Source organism: Emys orbicularis, chromosome 1 (assembly GCF_028017835.1).
Source record: "Emys orbicularis isolate rEmyOrb1 chromosome 1, rEmyOrb1.hap1, whole genome shotgun sequence".
In the NCBI taxonomy this organism is placed as follows: domain Eukaryota; kingdom Metazoa; phylum Chordata; order Testudines; family Emydidae; genus Emys; species Emys orbicularis.
In genome coordinates, this window is record NC_088683.1 from 316,284,966 (window position 1) to 316,306,359 (window position 21,394).

At 44.6% G+C, this 21,394-nt stretch overlaps 1 protein-coding gene across 6 annotated transcripts in view; it reads left to right on the forward strand.

Annotated features, from left to right (window-relative positions):
• Positions 1–15,263, forward strand: part of TRPC4 (transient receptor potential cation channel subfamily C member 4) — a 131,590-nt gene extending 116,327 nt beyond the window's left edge. For 2 of the 6 annotated variants that reach the window (XM_065404381.1, XM_065404397.1), the window contains 4 exons: positions 12,105–12,146; positions 12,425–12,514; positions 14,544–14,673; positions 14,908–15,263. In XM_065404381.1, the coding sequence (XP_065260453.1) occupies positions 12,105–12,146; positions 12,425–12,514; positions 14,544–14,673; positions 14,908–15,263 (618 nt within the window). Of the gene's footprint in view, positions 1–1,634; positions 1,643–12,104; positions 12,147–12,424; positions 12,515–14,543 lie in introns of all 6 variants that reach the window. The other 4 variants (XM_065404366.1, XM_065404404.1, XM_065404373.1 and 1 more) reach the window with 3 other exon arrangements.
• Positions 15,264–21,394: the final 6,131 nt, after the last annotated feature.

The following is a 21,394-nucleotide window of genomic DNA, read 5'->3' on the forward strand; positions in this document are numbered from 1 at the left end:
TTGTGTGTAACTGCCCAGCTGACCATGCTGGCCACACTCTCCAGCCTGGGTCTCCTGGGCCGGTGGGGAGAAAAGGCTGTGCATTCACAGCTACAGACCTGCTGTAGAAACGTGGACATCTGTGAGCAGGTTGCTTGTGAATGCAGGAGAAGTGATACGACAGGGATCAGCAGCAGTGCTGCATGCGAGCAAAGGCACTGTGGCAGGCATGTCCCAGGGAGGCCAACAGTTGATCTGGTGCTGAGCCACAGATCTGCCATTTTTACAAATGGCTGCATACCATAATTGGTGGAAACCCCACCACCACACTGCAGACAACTGTGGATCCCTCTGAGGAGCCCGAGTCACAGGCCCCTGCTGTGAACAGCGAGGAGGAAGAGGAGGAAGATGGGGGACATCGATCAGGGGGTTCAGTTATGCTGCGAGCCAGGAACTGCTTGAGACTCCACCACTGTCCATTCAGTCCCAGCAGTCGAGCCTGGGCGAGCCTGATACAGGGGAAGGAACCTCGGGTAAGTGTGTAAATGTATTTCCCATTACAGTGATGTACTGATGGAGCTCCCAACTTAACAGGACACAGCTATCAGCTTTTCATTAATGTACTCACACTAGAAAAGGTAGCAGCACAACAAAGAGAGGTAGAGTTATCTGCTTTTCATTCCCCTCTAGAGTTAGGCTGGGGGGAGTTCGGGTGGGGGACAGTTTCAGCAATTTGCTTATGTACACGGGGATAGCCCTTGAATGCACCTGAGAAATCTTGATCAAACTTTCATGGAGGCACTCTGCCATCCTCTCTCAAAGCTTTCTAGGGATGGCAGCCTTATTTATTTCTCTGTGGTAGGACACTTTCCCACACCAGTTGGCGATATCTTCAGCAGGCACCTTTTCAGTAAACAGGCTAGCGGAATATGGGCTCGAGCTGCTTCGGGACACCAGCAGTAGCTGTGCTTTCTGTCTCTTTATTACCCTCAGGAGTGAGATATCAGCTAAAATCACCACCACCTTGGAAATGGGTGCCAATATTCAATGCCCTATACTCATAGTTTGACATAACCGAGCAATTCCCTCTTCATTTCCCTCACCGCGGCAGGCCATGCTCCCCGTGGCTGGTGCTGTGAGTGGTGCTGTGCACAAGCACTCTGAAGCAGAAGTGTCAATAAGTACATCTTGTTTAAAACTTTAGGGGAGCAAGGGAAGGGAGTTCTGAATCTTAACTTTCACTTTCCGTTGTGACTACACTGACAGCGGTACCTCTGTGTGTTTTATCTGTAGCTGCTGCCATTGTGGCCTTCAGGCGTTCCCCTCCTTACCTGTGGAACGCCTGATCTAGATAAGGAGGAGAAAGAAGAGGACTCAGGATGACATGTTCAATGAGATCCTGCAAACCATGAGCAGAGGGCCTGGAGGGTGAATATCACAAACTATGTGGAGAAGGAAAGAGCAGACAGGAGAAAGGCCCAGGAGTCCCAGCAGGAAAAGGAGAGGAAGATGCACCAGGACATAATGGGGCTTCTCTGGCAGCAAACACACATGCTTCAGACTCTTGTGAACCTTCAGTTTCAACAGTCACATTCTTGCCTTCCTTTGCAGTCTATGGAGAACCCCAGTATAGCACCTTCCTTCACTGCCATCACCCTTGCACGTGGCATAAGTGTCTGCATCCCTACCCCTACCACTCCACACAGGGGACAGTAAGGCCAACCACCACTTCACATACACTGACCTGTCAGAGCAGTGGTGAGCAATCTGCAGCCCACGGGCTGCAGGTTCCCCACCACTGTGTCAGAGCCACAGTTGCCCTATGTGTAGTTAAAATGGACATGAATGTACCTTCCCCTTCTTAAGCTCTGTTCCACACAATTTAAGAATTGTTTAACATATTTGCTCTTAACTTGCAAAGAATTTTTTTGCAGTGTTTTTGTTACTCAAGAAAATTCTATTGTTTGGAAAATTATCCATCTTTATTAGTTCCCAACATATGCTGCAGAATGTCTAGTGGTACTGAAAACACCCACTTACTTGTTATTATATGGCGTGACACAGCTCACAGGATCAGTGGAAAAAACACAGAGTAATGATCATAAATGTATAGCAAGCACCACAAAATTAATAGGTGCATTGACAGTGTTATATTCATTCATGTACATCAAGCACCATACAATACCTAACTGGCCCCAAAATAGCAGGGCCAGGTAGAGCACAGGACACCACAATGCATTAAGGTGGCTCTCTGTTAAAGTACTTTTTCATAGCCTCCCTGAGCCATATAACTCTGTGTTGAGCTCTTCTGATACCTCTTGTGTCTGGCTGCTCAAACTCAGCAGACAGCTGCTCTATGTCCAACCTCCACCCTGGTGGCCACTTTTCCCCATTTGCTTCATAGATATTATGCAGGACACAGCAGACAGATATAACTGTTGGGATGCTTTTTCTTACTGACATCCAATCTTGTAAGTAAACAACACCAGCATCCCTTCAATCTACCGAAAACACATTCAACACTCATTCTGCACCTGCTGAGTCGGTAGCTGAATCTCTCTTGAGTGCTGTTGAGGTGGCCAGTGTACGGCTTCATGGCTCAGGAAAGCAAGAGGTAGGCTGGGTTCCCCAGAATCACTACTGACATTTCAACATTGCCAATGGTAATCCACCAGTTGGGAAAGAAAGTCCCTGCTTGTAGCTTTGTGAGCAGTCCTGTGTACTTAAAGATGCAAGCATCGTGCACCTTCCCTGACAAGCCAAGATTGATGTTGGTGAAGTGTTCCCGGTGATCCACCAATGCTCGCATAACCATGGAAAAGTAGCCCTTTCTGTTGATGTACTGTGTGCACATTGCCGACAGTCACAGTCCTTCATAGCAAGAGATGATTAATGGCGCTGCACAGTTATATGACAGTGGCCCCACCGTGGATTTTTGAACGCCAAAGTGATTTCCCCACAGACTGGTATCAATCCAATGTTGCAGACTTGCACAGTGTGATTTCCACTCGCTTCTCCACTGTCAGTGCAGCTCTCATTCCGGTGTCCTTGTGCTGGACGGCTGGGGCAAGCTTGGCACACTGATCCAGGAACGCAGCCTTACACATCCAAAAGTTCTGCAGCCACTGCTCATCATCCCAACCCCGCATGACGATGCAATCCCACAAGTCAATGCCCATTTCTCAGGCCCAGAAGAAGCTCTCCACCGTCTGCAGCTGCTTAGTGCACTCCACTAACAACCTTGAATTGGATCTTGCTATGTCCCACAGCAAACTGTCCTCCAATAAATCATCATGTTTCTCCCAGGTTTGGTTCTTCGTGCAGCGCTGCAAATACTGCAGGATTGTGCATCCTGTGCTTGCAATGCTCAAAACACCAGTGCAGAGCTGTGCAGGCTTCTGTCAGAGATGGCAGACAGGGAGGAGGGCCACGCAAGTATGTGGGATTTTTAAAAACGGTGCAAAAATGGCATTATGGGATGTACAAAGTTGCATGCTAGGAAGTTGACCCCTTACTCCCAGTCATCCCTGTGTGACTTGTTCCTGCCCCACCATGCACTGCCAAAACTTCCCAAAAGACAGTGTGCTGGATTTTGGTAAGTTATACACTGGGATACTTATCCACATTGCACCATACTGTGCATCAGCACACTCACTCCTGGTGAGTACGCGCAGCGCTGACACACGGAGACAAGTATGCATACCCACAAGCCATATACTAACTGCAATGGTTTTATGCCATTGGAACTTGCGTCGGCAAAAGTTTGTAGCATAGACATGCCCTTAAGATATGTCTACACTGCAATCAAAGCTGTGACTACAGCACATGTAGACATAGATTTGATCTAGCTAGCTTGAATAACAATAGCAGTGAAGCTGAGGCATCTTAAGTTGACTAGCTGCTCAAGAACATACCCAGGATCCCAGGCCAGCTGCCATGCATGCTGCTGTGGCTTTACGACTATCATTATTACAGCGACCTAGACCAAAGCTAGCTTGGGTATGTCTTCACAGGCAGCAACCACACTTCTGATTGCAGTGTAGACATCCCCTTAGCTTTCAAATGGGGTGGAAGAGCATGACAATATCATTGTGGTGTGTCATCCCGACACTGAGTTGCATTCATGGCATGTTGTTGAAGTAGAGAGACCCCCGAATCACACATTTATGCAATATCACCTTGAAAACATGACAATGTGGTGTCAAATATTGCACCTTTGCCAAAGACCTGCCTGTGGGGTCCAAAAGAGATACCTGTGGCTCCACAGCCATAGTTTAAGTATCACTGACATACCACAGACAAATAGCATATATCCACAATACAGTACAGTATATAATGAATATGTGATAATGTGCTATTAAGTATTGTAAGGCTCTGGAAGCAATGCTCATGAGAAGCCATTCCTATTATAGAGGAAACCTCTTGGAGGATACACGATGTTTCAGTTACACGATGCAGGCAGAAATATTTTCTAATTTTCCTATATGTGTCATGCTAGATCAAACACACCCCTATTATCATCATTCAGCACAGATTCATAGTGCATGAAGCATAAGGAATTGGGAACCTTTAGGGGAAGAAGGAAAAGGGAGGGATCCCCACTAGAGAGGCAAAGGCTGGTTGATCAAGTTATCAGGACACTAGCCTTGGATTTGGGAGACATCGATTCAACTTCCAGCTCAGACACAGATTTCCTGTGTGACTGTGAGCAAGTCACTAAGTCTCTCTATGCTGCCAGTCCCTATCTGTAAAATGGGGACAATAGTACTTCCCTATCTCACAGGAATGTTGCCAGGATAAATACTATGAAGATTGCGGAGTGCTAGACATAACGGGAAGGGGGGCATATCAATACCTATAAAGGAAAGATACAAGGGATGCAGTCCTGGCTCTAGTAAATTCAATGGCAAAACTCCCACACACTTTAATGAAGGCAGAAGTTTACCCCAGGAGCAGGGACTGGGGAAATTACATGGAGGATCTGATGTATTCTCCTATCTGGGCCTATTCATATATACCCCTCTTACCTGTTTTCTCTTTCCAACCCCCATGATGATGGTCTAGACTTGCCCCACTCATTGTCCTGTCATATCCTGTCATTCACTTTAATCAGTGAGAGGTTTTTCTCCTGGGTGGACGTATAGAGAAACAAGCATGCAGAGATGACTCACGTGTGATGGATATGCAGAATGACAGCTGAAACTAGTCCAGATTTCTTGAAAAGATGCTGAATTCATGTGTTCCAGACCATGGCCTTGTCGGACAACATTTGCATTGTGAAAGGCTGGTGTGATTGGTTTAGCTGCCACTACTGTAGCTAGGAAAGAAAGAATAGAGAAGGAAAAGAGACAGCCACAGAAAGGGAGAAAGTAGGTGTTAGGAAAAAAAAACAAGGGGGTATGAAGATGGCACTGAAACAGATTATGAAAAATAGATTGCAGGAATCAGACAAGTGAAAAGAGATGGAGACATTAAAACTCACATAGAAAAGCCAGGAATAAAGAAAGATTGATTCAGAAAGAAAGAAAAGCAAAACAAAAAACAGGAGATGAATTCAGAAAGAACGATGGAAAACTACAATGAACCCCAAAGTCCCGTAACAGAAGAAAAAGAAACAAGTGCAGATAAGAGCCAGACAGAAAAAAAAGAGTGGGATTATATTTAAAAGAGAAATATGACTCACAGTGGCAATGTGTTTGTGTATTTGAAGGTGGGGTACATAACATTCATTTATTAAACATTTTGAGCCAGATTATTAGATAGTCTAAACAACTGTGTTAAATTTAGGGGAGCTATTCCAATTCACACCAGCTGGGGATCTGGGGATCTACTATGTCTTTTAAAGAGATTAGTGATTAATATCAGTTCAGAATTAATTTAACTTGAATCCTTTTATAGGTATTAATCACTTGGAGATCAGTTTTTAAAATACTGTTAGTGGTAAAGTAAGTCAGGTAATGTCATGATGGCACCCAATCTACCAATATTATGACTGTTTCTCAGTGTTTAAAAACAGGCAGTGAGATAGGTTTTGTTGCAAATAGAATCGAACAAAAATGCCATTGTTTTTTATAGGAAAATTTGAAAAAAAACCAACCCTTTTTTTTTCAAAATCACTGTAATTTTTTAAAATGTATTTATTTTTGTTTTTTGATGAAAACTCAATATTTTTTATTCTTTGTTTTGTTTCTCCCTCATCTGTCCTCTTTCCCTCTCCCCACCCCCCGCCCAGAACCCTGGTTTCTGGTAAATGATATGATACAAAGGAAAAAGGGACCACGAAAGCTTTTATTTATTTATTATTATCATTACTGTTATTGTGGTGTAAAAATGTTTCTCTGTAGACTATACCTTGACTAAGAAATGTGGACCTTGTCAAAAAGAAATTGACTACCCCTGTTCTAAGATAACTAGTATGCTGCTATTTAAGCAATATAGAGAAGCTGCATTGAAGTACATATATAAACTATGGATTTGTAGTGCAGTTTTATTGACCTTTTTAGGCCTAAATTTTCCAGACTAATCAATGTCTTTTGGTGTCTAAAATTACTCAACTTGGCTAACCACAATCTGTGACCACTTTTGAAATATAGGCCCTAATTCATAAAAAAAGAAGTGTTGGAATAAATTATATTATTTTCCTCCAACTATGTGACATGTTTCACTATCCAGATTTGTTATTGGATGTAGGATTAAATTTCAGAGCTGTTATTTAGTGTCTTATCACCATCACTCAATTGTAGATTTTTCCATTCCGATTTTAAACTTAAAGTAGTCTGAAGGACATAGGGGAAGGGATTTGCTAATAACACCTTGAGTATTTCCTCATGCTGCTGACTTACATACAGGAGCAGCGCCAGGGTTTTTGGCACCCTAGGCGGAGGTCCTTCCACGCTCCCAGTCGTCATCGGCAATTCGGCGGCGGGGGGGTCCTTCCGTGCTCCCGGTCTTCGGGGCACTTCGGCGGCGGGTCCCGGAGCGAGTGAAGGACCCGCCGCAGAATTGCTGCCGAAGACCCGGAGCGTGGAAGGACCCCCCCGTCGCCGAATTGCCGCCGAGGGCGGCAAAATGCCGCCCCCCCCCCCAAATCCTGGCACCCTAGGCGACCGCCTAGGTCACCTAAATGGAAGCGCCGGCCCTGCTTACATAAGCATTTAAGAGAAACAAGGTGGGTGAGTTAATATCTTTTATTCCGTTGGTGAGGGAGACAAGTTTTCGAGCTTACACCGAGCTATTCTTTAGGTCTGAGAAAGAAGAGCTCTGTATAAGCTTGAAAGCTTATCTTTCTCACCAAAAGAAGTTGGTCCAAGAAAAAATATTACCTCACCTACCTTGTCTTTCTGATATCCTGGGACCAACACAGCTACAACAACACTGCATAAGCATTTACCTGTATTCCGTTTTACTCAGGTTCTTATACCATCCTCATCACATTATCTGAGCACTTTCCAGAAATGTATTAAGTGATGCAACTAGCATTTGTCACGTTTCTCCTTTTTTCTTACCCTTTTCTTTCCAAGGGGAAAATAATGTGAGGTTTTAGCTTGTTTGTTAGTGAAGGTTAGATCAAAGGAGTGCAATCACCCTTGGAATGGAAAGTGGTGACATTTGAGGTGGTGGTTAGATTCTGCAGGAGTTTCTTGCACAGCCCTGGACCAGCCCCAGAGAAAGCAGTGTCTCCTTCAGAGATAAGATTTACCCTAGCCACGGACAGCTGTGTTGTTCCTGAGGACTGGCATTGTCAAGCATGATACACATCCCAGAGTATCCTTGATCCAGACCATTGAGCTCCTTGATGGTAAGGCCAGACTTTGAATTTGAATTCTACCTTTATGAAAATTTCTAGGTGAAAAACAATTGGCCAGAAAAAAATCATGTCTCTAAAAATAATTTAGTATTATTACTTTTCTGACCAGTAAATAGATTTTGCTGCCAAGTCTGCAAAACTGTATTGATTGTCTGGCAATTTAATAAACAGGGTAATAGAAATTATTACTGGTATTAAAGTAATGATTAGAGTCTCTCAAATGGGGTACATGCAAGGTCCTATATGTACACAGGACATCAGAACGGACTTATTATTATCTTTCTTTTTATCACATGCACAGACAGATTAAGTGACTTGCCCAATATCACACAGAAAATTTGTGGTAGAGCTGGGAACTGAACTGGCATCTTAGGGATTCCACTGCTGTGCTTTAATCACATGACCATGCCTTCTCTTTATTACAGTGAGATATATATATATATATATATATATATATATATATATATATATATATATATATATATATATATATATATATATATATATATATTGTCCATGGCTGTTCTTCTACCCACAACTTCCAACTGCACTTCACATACAGCTGAGCTGCGTTTAAACATCAACTTTTCTTTAATAAAAAGTCATTAAAAAATCTAAATCAAAGGTTTTTGAATTCTCACTCTTTTTCTTGCTTAAACAAAAGTAACTATTCAAAGAGGTCCTTCTGGGAGTGGAGCACTAAACAAAGAGAAGGGGAAAGCAGTGACTGTTTTAAGTATTAACATTTGGCATGTATGCAGCTTTCATTAAGTTTTGAATCTTGGCAGCACCAATTTTAATTTTATCTTTTTATTAAAAAAATAAATAAATCTTGACCCGTAAACATTTCCTAATTTAGCTTTCTCCATAGCAAAGGGAAAGCTGTGAGTGAAGTCATGTTGAAAGTTTTAGACACAGATGTGCTGAGAAGAAACAGACTATATAGTTCCTTGAGGGAAAACATCCTTAACTTCAAGATTTAGTATAGTTTCAGTGATTTGATGACAAATTTTCACAAGTGACTTCAGTCTTTGGCTGTCCTGGCCAGCGTTAAGCACCTAGAACCTTATGTACTTGCCATTGACCTCAGATAAAGTTGGAGGTGGTCAGTACCTCAAAAAATTAAACTCTGGGACCATCATTCTCAAAAACGTCTGTAATTTTGAGCGCTTAACTTGAGACATCTTTCATGTTGAAGTGTGGGCACCCAAAAAAAAAAAAGGCAATCAAAATTTGAGGCTACCTTTGAAAATTTGGGCCTTAGCCTTTAGGAAACTCTCTGTTTCTTAAGTAGATAACACTTGGGAACTGCCTGTTTGTAAGGAGTTTTAGGGGAATGGATGGGGGCACTAGTGTGGGAGGTCAGAGGGGTTTCTTAGAGTTGGGAGGTAAGGCATGTCTCTTGTCTGTAACATGTCCCACTCTACATCACCCTCACCCTGCTGGAAACCCTCATAGGTTTCTGGCACACATTTTTCACAGTTCCCAACCTGAACTGGGAATCAGCAGTGGGTAGAAAGCTCATGGCAGTGAGTTTGCAGAATGTGAGGATCCATTCTGCCGTGAGGAAGAAGAGAAAGGGAATTAGGAGCTGAAGAAAGGATCTGAGCATTTTAATTGGAGAGACAGAACTGAGGCATTGAACACTAGTTTGATATTCTATGTGTATACATGCAGGTGCGCACACACGCACACATTTTTTCTTCTCCAGTTTATCAGTGTTGTGCATTAAATACATATTGTAATTGTGGTAAAAATATTCTGGAGATATTTGCACATTGAAAAATATGGTTAGTACTGTCAGCCAAAATCCTGTATTACCAGGCTGTGAGCTGAATGGTCACTGCACTGCTCCATTGGGAGTTTTGCCACTGACTTCAGTGGGTGCAGGATCATTAAATAACTGATCTGGCTAATCAGTGTTATCTTGCTCCATAGCAGCATAAACTGAGGGAGGCTGAACTTGAGCTGATGTGTTTATTTTGTATTTCACTGTAAATACCCAGAGTGCTGAGCTGTTGTGGTAGTTTCTGCAATGCAGGAGTCAGTATTTATTTTGTTTATTGGGTTCACTACCTTTACCTTGAGTTAAGCACATTTCAGTGATATCTTAACATGATTTTTTTCCTCATTACCAAATCTTCTGTGAGTCAGATTTCTCTTCATGAACCCTAATGCTGTTAGGATTTCCTCAGTCTTCTCCCAACAAGAGGGAGACATCTCCACCTGGTGGCCCACCTTAAAACATTGCAAGAGCAAAGCTGCTTTAATACAGAGTGGGGGAGGGCTACATCACTTCCTTTGCAAAGGGGTTTTGCAGAAACATTGTACTCTGTGGGCATAGTACTCAATGCATTTCCACTCAGTCTTCAGGTGATTGAGTTAGAAGGGACGTAGTAACTTGTATTTAGCATGCACAAAATTACAAAAGACACAGAAATGTAATCAGGAAAAAGCACTGGAACAACTAGAGGGCAGCTGCTCACTTAGGGAACCATTCTCTGCCGTGTCTTTTCAGAGAAGCTACCACAACAGAAAATGCAATGTCCCTCCTCCGCCCCCTACATCCTGCTGTAGTCTCGTCATGACTTTGCAGTAAATTACAAAAGAGAAATCAATCACAAATTACAAACCATCCACTAGTACAGGAATGTTACCAATCAAAAGTAAATTGTAAATCAGCCTTGACTGCAAGAGCTGGAGAAAATATATGAATGCCTGATTTGTTATAACTTCGGTTTTGTCAGGTCTCCTAGATACATTTTGCCATAGGTTAGACATCCAATTGCATTTGGGATGACAAATGTAGGAGGCAAAAATCAAAAATATCAATCTTGCTCCCGCTAACTTACTCTGTATCTGCCACTGGTGCGACCTCTGCTGGAATAGTGTGTCCAGTTCTCTTGTCCAAAACTCAAGAAGGATATTGGTAAACTGGAGAAGGTTCAGAGAGGATTCAAAAGAATGATTAAAGAATTAGAAAACATGCCCTATAACGATAGGCTCAAACAGCTCAATCTATTTATTTTAAGAAAGAGAAGATTAAGGGGTGACTTGATTACAGTCTATTGCTCTACATGGGGAACAAAGATTTCATGATGGGCTTTTTAATATAGTACAGAACCGTATAACACAATCCAATGGCGGGAAATTTAAGCTAAATAAATTCAAAATGGAAATACAGCATACATTTTTAACAGTGATGGTAATTAACCATTGGAGCAATTTACCAAAGGTTATGGTAGATTCTCTACACTGACAATTTTTAAATCAAGATTGGATATTTTTTCTAACAGATCTGCTCTAGGAATTATTTTGGGAAAGTCTATGGCCTGTGTTATACAGGTGGTCAGACTAGATGGTCACAATTTTCTCTTCTGGATTTGGAATCTATTAATATAAGCTAGGGACAATCAAAGGTATAGAATAAGCAAAGACTTCAATCAGCCCATCTGAATTGTTATTGAGGAGATCATTAATTCATGAGCAGAGTAAGAATCAAATTATTTTTTTCCTTCTTCCTGAGACCCCTTAGGTATCTGAGTACAATCAGATGAGATACCCATTGCTTTGTTGTTGGTAGTGCTGTGTTTTACACATTTCTTCCTATGAAGCTTCTTTTTGTTGTCCACCATTTGAGCATTGTCCATCTGGCGATGTGGACAGGTTTGGCTTTATTTTGAGTCTGGCCGGTGACGTAATGTTGACCCTTTCATCCAGATATGAAATATACCATTAATCTGAGGAGACTGCCCTTTGCACTACAGTGCAAAAGTTTACTTGGGTTTTCTCTTTCATCCAAATTCATTCTTCACTGCACCAAACATGAGCAATCAGGCTTTGTGCAGGAAGCTAACGGGTGAGGAGGAAGAATTCACTCTCTAATCTGTGGGGTAGTCATGGGGCACTACTCAGCCCCTGTATAGCTGCTATCCTAGCTTTGAAGGTCAGAATAGTAGCCATTATCCTTCCCCAGCCCCTTTGTGCTGAGGGCATCTCAGTTTGATCACAGATCCTGTGCTCCACTCCACCCTGTCCTACTTAGAGCTCGCACAGATCTCCCCTTTGCAGTATGGAGAAGACACAAGAATGCACTTCTCATTTTGCCCGTCAGCAGCCCTCCCTCCTGTCCAGCTCCAGGATGGGCCTTTCACCAGTACCAAAACTTCCCAAAAGACCTTGAACCAGCCCTCAACATCACTTGCCCTAGTGCATCATATTGCTGTCCTGCCACTTTCAGCCAGTTGTTGACTTTTTTTTTTTTTTAATCAGTCACTAGCATTAATACCACTCAGTATCTCAATCTGTTTCTTTTCAGAGGCGTGCAGCTGATAATTTGAGGAGACATCATCAATACCAGGTGAAGGCCCATGGTTTTTTTTTTTATAGCATGGGTAATTATTAGAGAGGGATGGGATAGGATTTACCCCCCACACACACATATTTAAAGAAAAATCTCCTTAATTGAAACAATTATTTTTCATTGAGAAAACACGTTGATGAAACATTTGACTGGCTCTAGAAGTGTTAACATTTTTGTAGTGTCTTAGAAAAGGAAGCAAAAATGCAATTTGTTCAGTGAATGTATGTCCAGTTATCATTGCCAGCGAAACTAACACATTCTTTTAAATCTTTTAGGAAGTGATGAGAAATCTTGTTAAGCGATACGTTGCCGCAATGATAAGAGATGCCAAAACTGAAGAAGGACTCACAGAAGAGAATTTTAAGGTGACTATTTTCATGCTTATCAATGTAATAATAAAATGTCAAATGACTACAGAGCATCAAACAAACAATCATGCAACTGCCATTCACTTACAGCTTAGAGGACAGTCTGTGTGGCCTGCCTGACCACATGCATTTATTTTGCACACAAAATCTTGCTCCTTTTTTTTCTTTCCAGTACATTGTTTTTAGACTTTCACAGCTGTTAAATTAATAAAGAATTATGGGCAGCATAGCCTAATGATTGGTGTCAAATGACCTGTGTTCTATTCATGTCTATCCCCACGGATTACTAGGTCAGCTTGGGCCAATCATTTAAACATTTTGGATCAGGCTTTTTCCAATGGAAGAAAGAAACAGCTTAATTGGCTAGCTGGGGATCTTCTCTGTGTAGGGGAATCCCGAAGTGGAGTAGAGCTTGTGTGAATGACCAGGCTGCTAGAGCAAGATGGAAATACTTCCACATCTCAGAAAATTAGCTCTTCTGCCATGGAGTGCAGGGCTGGATGGAAGAGCCAGTGTAAAACTCAATTCTAGCAACTTATGTTTTTTGCCGAAAATGGTCTGTCACTTACAGCAAGTTATCAGCAGCTCCTGCCCTTCAGGCCAGGAGAATCAAACTTTCATAGGCTCAGAGGGTGCTGTTCCTTATGTCCCCTAAGTGACGGATAACCAGAATGTCTTTTTTCTCCCCATATCTTTTCCAAAGTCCATTGTCTTTGTCTCAAAAGCCAGGCAGACTTACTTCAGTGTAGACTCGAAACTCTGGAGAGTTCACTAAGCGCTTTCTTCCATTGCTTGTTAGTTTGATTGCTTGGTTTACCTTATATGTAAATGTACTTTCACTGTCCTCTGTAATCAAGCTGGTCAGACAGAGGAATCCACACTCTTGTGTCCAGAGCAGGCCTGATTTGTGCATTGCCTCTGAAACACATTTTAAGAACACATTTCCAGCACACATACATAACTGTTTGTACACATCCCATTCATACATCACACAAGGATTTTTGGGACAACCGTGTCACCAGTTTACATGTGATACCTTACATGATATCTCTTAGATACGTGTTATGACAACAGTGTGTTGGAGATTATGTGTATCAGGGCTAATATGATGCTGGCAGTTAAGTGCTAAAGTGAGGAAAGATCATTTGATGATGACCTGATCTTGGAAGGGTGATGAGGTTATACTGGTCCTGGTTCCTCAAACTGTGGACTTCAGAAGAAATAATGTTCTTAGTGTCACTGGGTGTCAAACTACAAAATTCAGCTATTAAAACTTTCTAAACCAAAAGGCTGGAAGCTTCTTTAAACTAGCCAGTCATCCTGTGTCTGTAAATTTTGGCAGTTGGCATTGAGGGGCTCTTCGGGTCACAGACCCCCCACTCCCTCCTTGTTTTTAAATCAAAGATTAAATTCAGCAGATCTTGATGAAGCTAATGGGAGAGAGGATGACCTCACCCACCACACCTCTTAGGTTCACGACTGTGCCTTTCCACTCTCACAGACTCTCCCCAGTTCACCCACTAGCACCACTTCCTGAACTCCCAAATCCTTAAAACACACAGTTCCTGGGGCCATCCACCTGGAAGCTAGTGCACCTTGTAAAGGGTAATAACATTCAGTGGGTTAAGGAATAGCAGTGAAAATGCTCTGCCTCTATAGGAGTAGCACAGTCTAGTGAGCCAAACATAGATATGGGAGGTAAGACAGCCAGAGGTCTCATCCTAGCACTGTCAGTGATTTGGACAAGGGGTCTTGGGCACTTTACATAAGCTCTCAGGCTTTCCTCTGGGAAGTATTAATATTCGCTTCTCTGCCTTCCATGGGAATTGTGAGGACTGATCAGAAGCATTTGCAAAGCACTTAGAAGATGTCAGAGAAAAATTAACATCCATAATACTATATATTTACAAATGAACACATTTGCTAAAACATTCAGGTGTTGTTCTTTATTACAAAGAGAAAACCAAACAAAACCAAAACAGATTCCCAAGTTTTAAATGCTTCCTATATCTTCCTAACTTTTTAGGAGTTAAAGCAAGATATTTCCAGCTTTCGTTTTGAAGTCCTGGGTTTGTTGAAAGGAAACAGACTTTCTAATTTGCAAACTTCAAAAATCAACAAAGAAGCCTCTTCTTTGTTAGAGACTGATGAAAACTGTGCGAGTGGAGGAAAGGAGAAAGTAAAGAAAAAGAACTTCAGCCTTTTTGACATAACTACACTGATTCATCCAAGATCAGCTGCTATAGCCTCTGAACCACATAACATAAGCAATGGAGCTGCACTGATGGTGTCCGAGCCCATAAAGGAGAAACAAAAAAGGGTGAACTTTGTAACAGACATAAAAAGCTTTGGATTATTTCATAGACGATCAAAAACAAGCTCCCTGGAAGTGAGTGCAAATAAAATATACTCTGTGTCTGAAGAAGTTTCACAACAACAGGTGGACGAACAATGCGAGAAAACTACTGAACTGGAAGGGGAAAAATTGGTCATGAACTGTGAATTAAGCGTCCAAGGTCTCAGTGAAAAGTGCATGCTAACAAACAATAAGCAAACCAACAGTGAGACTTTGGATTCACAGCATGAGGAGAATGATTGTGCTGTGGAAACCGAGAAGACAGAGGTACAGGACTCAGACCCCCCCACACCAGAGGATTTGCTGGACAAGAAGTTGGACATTACCAGTGACTCGGAGATGAACGAAGAGACAGTTGTTCAGGATGATTATGTAACAACGAGGTTGTGATGCGAGTGGGAGTGAGCATATACAAATATATATATTTTGCATAGTGCTTTTTTGGGCAGGATGTTTTAAAAGTTATATTAGAAAGTATAGAATTACACTTTATAGTATTCAACAACCAAGGCACATGAACTTGTAACATAATTAGGTGAGGGAAAGACAATAGAGGAACCTTCTGTTTTGTAGCCTGCTTTAGCTTTGACAATTTGTTTTACATTTTTTAATAAATGGAAGCATCTTGTATTCTTGTACTGTTGCAATAACCCACAGAAACTTTTTAGCTATCTTTTTTCAATTAAAACAAATGCAATTTCTCTCATATGATAGTTGACTCCTATGATAAATATTTTTCTATGCAAATAAAAAGTAGCTTAATCTTGTAAGCCTTTACTTAACTTTTTTAGTTCCTTAAAGATAATGGGCAGCATAATAATCCATAAGCAATTTCTGTCAATACAATTATTTAAATGGGTAGAAATTTGATTTGCTTCAAATGTTATGGAAATAAATTAAAACATAATATATCATTTATTTATTGAAAGAGTGTTAATAACTGTACATTATGAATAATTTTCCTATTTGGTTATTTAATTATACTTCCCCATCCCCCATAGAGTTATGACCCTACTGATGACATTGTTACAATTTAATTTGCAAAAAAATTGGGTTGTATAAAATGTTTCCTTTCTTATAGTAAACAAAATGTTTATGGCTTGCTACAATTTTATGACTGTTTATTCCGAAAGAAACCACAATCAGTACCAGCTATTATTTCTCCAAACATCTGCTTTTTCCAAATGTGGACAAACTATGCACTTCAATATACAATTGCTCATTAGCTTCTGCCTTCGTATTACAACTGCATTTGCTAAGAGCAAGATTACTTCAGAAAAAAATCCTTCTAAATATTAGAAAAATATGACAATCTGCTTGGAATATTTGAAAGGCAAACCTAACAGAGGTTTTCTGGATCATCACAGAGTTTTGGGGAACCTAATGGATGATTTTATACAAAAATACTTAGACATTCAAATATATAATAGAAACCTGATAGTATTTTTCATAAATGACAAGTGATTTATTGTCTTAGTCAAAATGAGTATTTTTAAAATTAAACAGTATGTTTCTTTTTAATCAGCGATTGGTGTCCTATATTATTAAGATAGAATAAATATAAAAATGTACACTACAAACTAAAGAAAGACCCATGGAAACTTTTGAATACACTACAATAAGGTAGCCATTCCATTCTTAAATTCATCTTGTTGTGGTAGGTTTTACAGTTTATATTGTCCTGTGTTCGGGGATCCCAGAACATAGAATTATCTTATATACTGGATCCCAGGAAGTACATAACAAAGGTGGAATTAACCATGGATGGCTGATGGATTTCCCTGTTTCTGTGAGCTGAGTAAAAACCAAACGTTTACAGACACATTTTCTAAAGCTCCTAAGTTGCCCCTACAACATGTAAGTGCCCTTGCATGTGGAAAACAGGTAACCGTGAGCTCATGTGAGTTTTGCTTGCAAATGTTGGATTTGAATATTCTCTCCTTTAAAAAGCAACAAAGAGTCCTGTGGCACCTTATAGACTAACAGACATATTGGAGCATAAGCTTTCGTGGGTGAATACCCACTTCGTCAGATGCATGCTCCAATATGTCTGTTAGTCTATAAGGTGTCACAGGACTCTTTGTCACTTTTTACAGATCCAGACTAACATGGCTACCCCTCTGATACTCTCCTTTAAAAATATACCTCACAGAATAGACTCTATATTTGTGTCCTTAGTTTCTTTTGATTTTTAGGCTAGCTATACAACAGTTCACGGATTGATATTGTTATCCCATGATGTGGCAGCAGCTACCATATGCTCAGTTGGTATTATGTCTCTTCAAAAAATATTGCCTTATAATACTTCTACTGTACAAACTCATTATCCAAATCAAAAGTCCAAGTGTTCTATTAATTTCAATAGGACTTTGTAAAGTAGAAATAATTGCTAGTGCAAACTATATGGTCTGATACAACTGTATAAACATTTCACAAAATGCTACTTTTACCACAGGAGGCCCTTTAGCAGCAGCCATATTCTTCACACTGAGCTGGACCACAACCAGAACCATGAAAGGCACCTCCTTTTCTTTGGCGCTTCAGATAAAAGGAACCCCACTCATGGCCCATTGTGCTAGGCGCTGTGCAAACACAGAACAAAAAGATGGTTCTTCTTTGAGTGATTGCTCCTGTGTATTCCACAGTAGGTGTGCATGCTCGCCACGTGCACCGGTGCCGCAAGTTTTTCCCTTAGCAGTACCCGTAGTGGGGGAGCACCAGTGTGACCCCTAGAGTGGCGCCGCTATAGCGCACTATAAGGGGACGTGCGCTCTCCCCCCACCCTCAGTTCCTTCTTGCCGCCAGTGAAGGTAGTCGGAACTTGTGCTCCAGCTTCACTGCAGCCTTCTCTTCTCTAGCGGTACTGTTCGTTGGATCGTTTTCTCAACATTAGCTTGGACCCGGGGCATGCCCCGTGCTCCAGGCTTCAAGTCATGCGACTCCTGGAGCGACCCCCATGCTAAGTGTCTTTGCTGCCTGGGTGAGACTCATATTAGCGACCGCTGCAAAATCTATAGGTTGTTCAAACCAAGGATTAAAAAGGAGAGGGACTTCAGACTTAGAGCTCTCCTGATGGAGTCGGCGTTGGCTCCGACCCCGGTGCGCAGATCGGACTCGGCACCGGCCGCCGCGTCGTCGGTACGCAGCGAGGCCCCTTCGACCAGCAGGCACCGCTCTCCCACCAAAAAACAGGGGAAGAGCTCGGCCTCGTGACAAGGATAAGGGGGAGGCTGGTCCCGCGCTGGGCAGCCCTCGGTCCCCCCCAGGCTTAAGACCTCCGACTCGAGTGGAGCGGAGCAGCCCGGTGCAGTCGACCCAGACATCCCTGGTACGGATGCCATCGACGCCGGAGGCAGTGCAGGCGGCAAAGGACCTTATGTCTTTGCTCGTGCCGAGCTCGCAGCCGAGCACGACCCCCAGGTCTCGGGGTAAGCCCCCGTTAGGGGACCGTCCGGCTTCTTCGGTGAGCAGTGGCTCTTGCTCCAAAGGTCGCTCTCCGCACCGCTCGACGCACAGTGGCCGCTCGTCAAGCGACTCCCGGCCACCGTCAACGCCTCCCAGACCCTCTGTCCCACTGCCGAGACAGGAACCGCAGGCCCCTCCTACCCCGCCAGCCAGTGAGCGCAGGCACCAGGAGAGGCGCCGGGAATGCTCCCCGGCCCGACGCGAGTACCGGAGCAGATCTCGACGCGATAGGCGTTGTCATTCACGCTCCAGCTCCCGCTCGACCGGGCACCGCGGCAGAGGCTCTCCACGTGGTACCTCAGCGTCAAGGCACCACGCTTCGCACAGTCGTTACCGCTACCGAAGCAGCTCGTCGAGAGGGTACCATTCCTCGTCTTCGAGGTCCAGATCGCGAGGGAGACGCCAACACAGGCACCGCTACCATCGTTCCTGTGGCACCGAGCGCTCTTCAGCCACCTCGGCCTCGGTCCCCTTCCTGTCCTCGGGCCGTGCGTCCCCACAGGGACTCGCTGTACCTCCCGGTACCCAGCAAGCCCAAGGCTACGGAATCCCGTGGCAGGGACAATGGTGCCAGTGGGTGCCGTGGCAGCAGATAACGAACCAGCCCGGGGCCCATTCGGTCGCTGGAGCGTCCCAAGCCCCATCGGCCTCGTCGGGTCGCCCACGGGACAAGTCGATGGGCCAAGACTCGGCAGACCTGCATCCGGATTCCGACCTGGGTCTCAATGCCCCGGCGCCAATCGTGGTGCCCGACTCCGCGCGTGCCGCATCTCCGGCACCAGACGACGCGATTGTGGCACCGCCGCCTTTGGTCCCGCAGGAGGACTTCAAGGCACACCAGGACTTGCTGAAGCGGGTGGCTTCCAGCCTTCAGCTACAAGCCGAGGAGATGGAGGGACCGTCGGACTCCCTCTTCAACGTCCTATCCCCCTCGGCACCGGGCCGTGTGGCACTACCATTACACCAAAGTGTTGCCAACATCACCAGTGCCATGTGGCAAACTCCCGCCTCCTTGGCACCGATTTCCAAGAAGGCCAAGAGAAAATACTTTGTGCCGGCAAAAGGTCATGAGTACCTTTACTCCCACCCGGCGCCTAACTCACTTGTGATTGAGTCGGTGAACCACAGGGAGCGCCAAGGCCAACCCGCGCCCACCCCTAAAAATAAAGATGCCAGGAGACTCGACTCCTTTGGCAGAAAGATTTATTCTTCGGCCAGTTTCCAGCTGAGGGTAGCCAACCACCAGGCCTTACTCAGTAGATATGACTTTAACTTGTGGGAGTCCTTGCCTAAGTTCGAGCCTCTTCTCCCAGACAAGGATAGGAAGGACTTCAAGGCGCTGGTGGAAGAGGGGTCGGCGGCGGCTAAGGTGGCCCTGCAGGCGGCATCGGATGCGGCAGATACGGCGGCTCGCTCCATGGCTTCCGCAATCTCCATGCGCAAAGTGTCATGGCTCCTGTTGTCGGGTCTGTCGACAGAGGCTCAGTGTCTGATGCAGGACCTCCCGTTCGATGGCAAGGCGCTCTTTGCGGACCAGATAGACATCAGGCTGCATGGGATGAAAGACTCCTGCACCACCCTGCAGACCTTGGGCCTCTACGTCCCCCCTGCGAAGGACAAGGCCAAACCGATTCCGGCGGCTCAGCCTGCTAGGAGCAGATACGAGCCCCTGTATAAGAGGCCCAGAGACCAGAAATGCTGGTCTCAGACGCAATCCCGCTCTACCCAGAAGCCTGGTCCCCCTAAGGGCAAGAGGCAGGGAAAGCGGCGGTTTTGACTATCAACAGGGGGGCACCGGGCCTGTTGCCAGGGAGACCCCCCCGACCAATAAACTTCGTGTTCTGCAACCAATTGTCTGCCTTCCTCAGGGCATGGTCCCACATAACGTCAGACCAATGGTCCTCAGTACCATTTCCAAGAGATACGTGTTGCAGTTCACTTCTCCCCCTCCACGCCACCCGCCCACCTCCGGGGGCTTGGGGGATCCCGAGCACGCCCGTCTCCTGGGCCAGGGGGTGGATCGGCTACTCAGCCTCGGGGCGGTGGAACATGTCCCAGCACAGTTCCAGGGCACGGGGTTTTACTCCAGTTACTTCCTCATTCCCAAAGCAAAAGGAGGTCTCAGACCCATCCTGGACCTGCGCGACCTGAACAGGTTTCTAACCCGTTCCAAGTTCCGCATGGTGTCCTTGGCTTCCATCATCCCCTCTCTAGACCCGGGGGATTGGTATGCTGCCCTGGACCTCCAGGACGCATACTTCCATGTCCACATTTTCGAGGGCCACAGACGCTTCCTCAGATTCATGGTGGGGTCAGGACACTACCAGTTTGCGGTCCTCCCCTTTGGCCTGTCCACAGCCCCCAAGGTGTTCACGAAGTGCATGGCAGTGGTGGCGGGTACAAATCTTTCCTTACCTGGATGACTGGCTCCTCAAGGGTGACTCTCATCCAGAGGTGGAGTTCCATGTACGGCTACTCCTGGCCACCTGCAAAAGCCTAGGCCTGGTCATGAACAAGACCAAATCTACCCTAGTACCGGTCCAGAGCATAGAGTTCATTGGGGCTCTCCTAGACTCCTCCAAGGCTACGGCCTCTCTTCCCCTGGACAGGTTCGAGACCCTAAAGGCTCTCATCGCCTCCGTCTCCCGGTTCCCAGTAACCACGGCCAGGGCGTGTCTCTGACTCCTGGGTCACATGGTGGCCTGCACGTATGTGGTCCGCCATGCCAGACTCCGGATGAGGCCCCTCCAAATCTGGCTAGCCTCCCAATTTTCACAAGCCCGGGACGGCCTGGACAAGGTCCTCACAATCCCGTCCCCGGTACTGGCTTCCCTTCGCTGGTGGACTCTCCCGAACAATATGCTACAAGGGGTTCCCTTCAGAGAGGCCAGCCCATCAGTAGATCTGGTGTCCGATGCTTTGGACCTAGGCTGGGGAGCCCACATAGGAAACATGCAGACCCAAGGGATGTGGTCGACCCCGGATCTGTCCCTGCACATAAATGTCAGGGAACTCAGGGCGATACGCCTGGCATGTACAGCGTTTCTCACGCACCT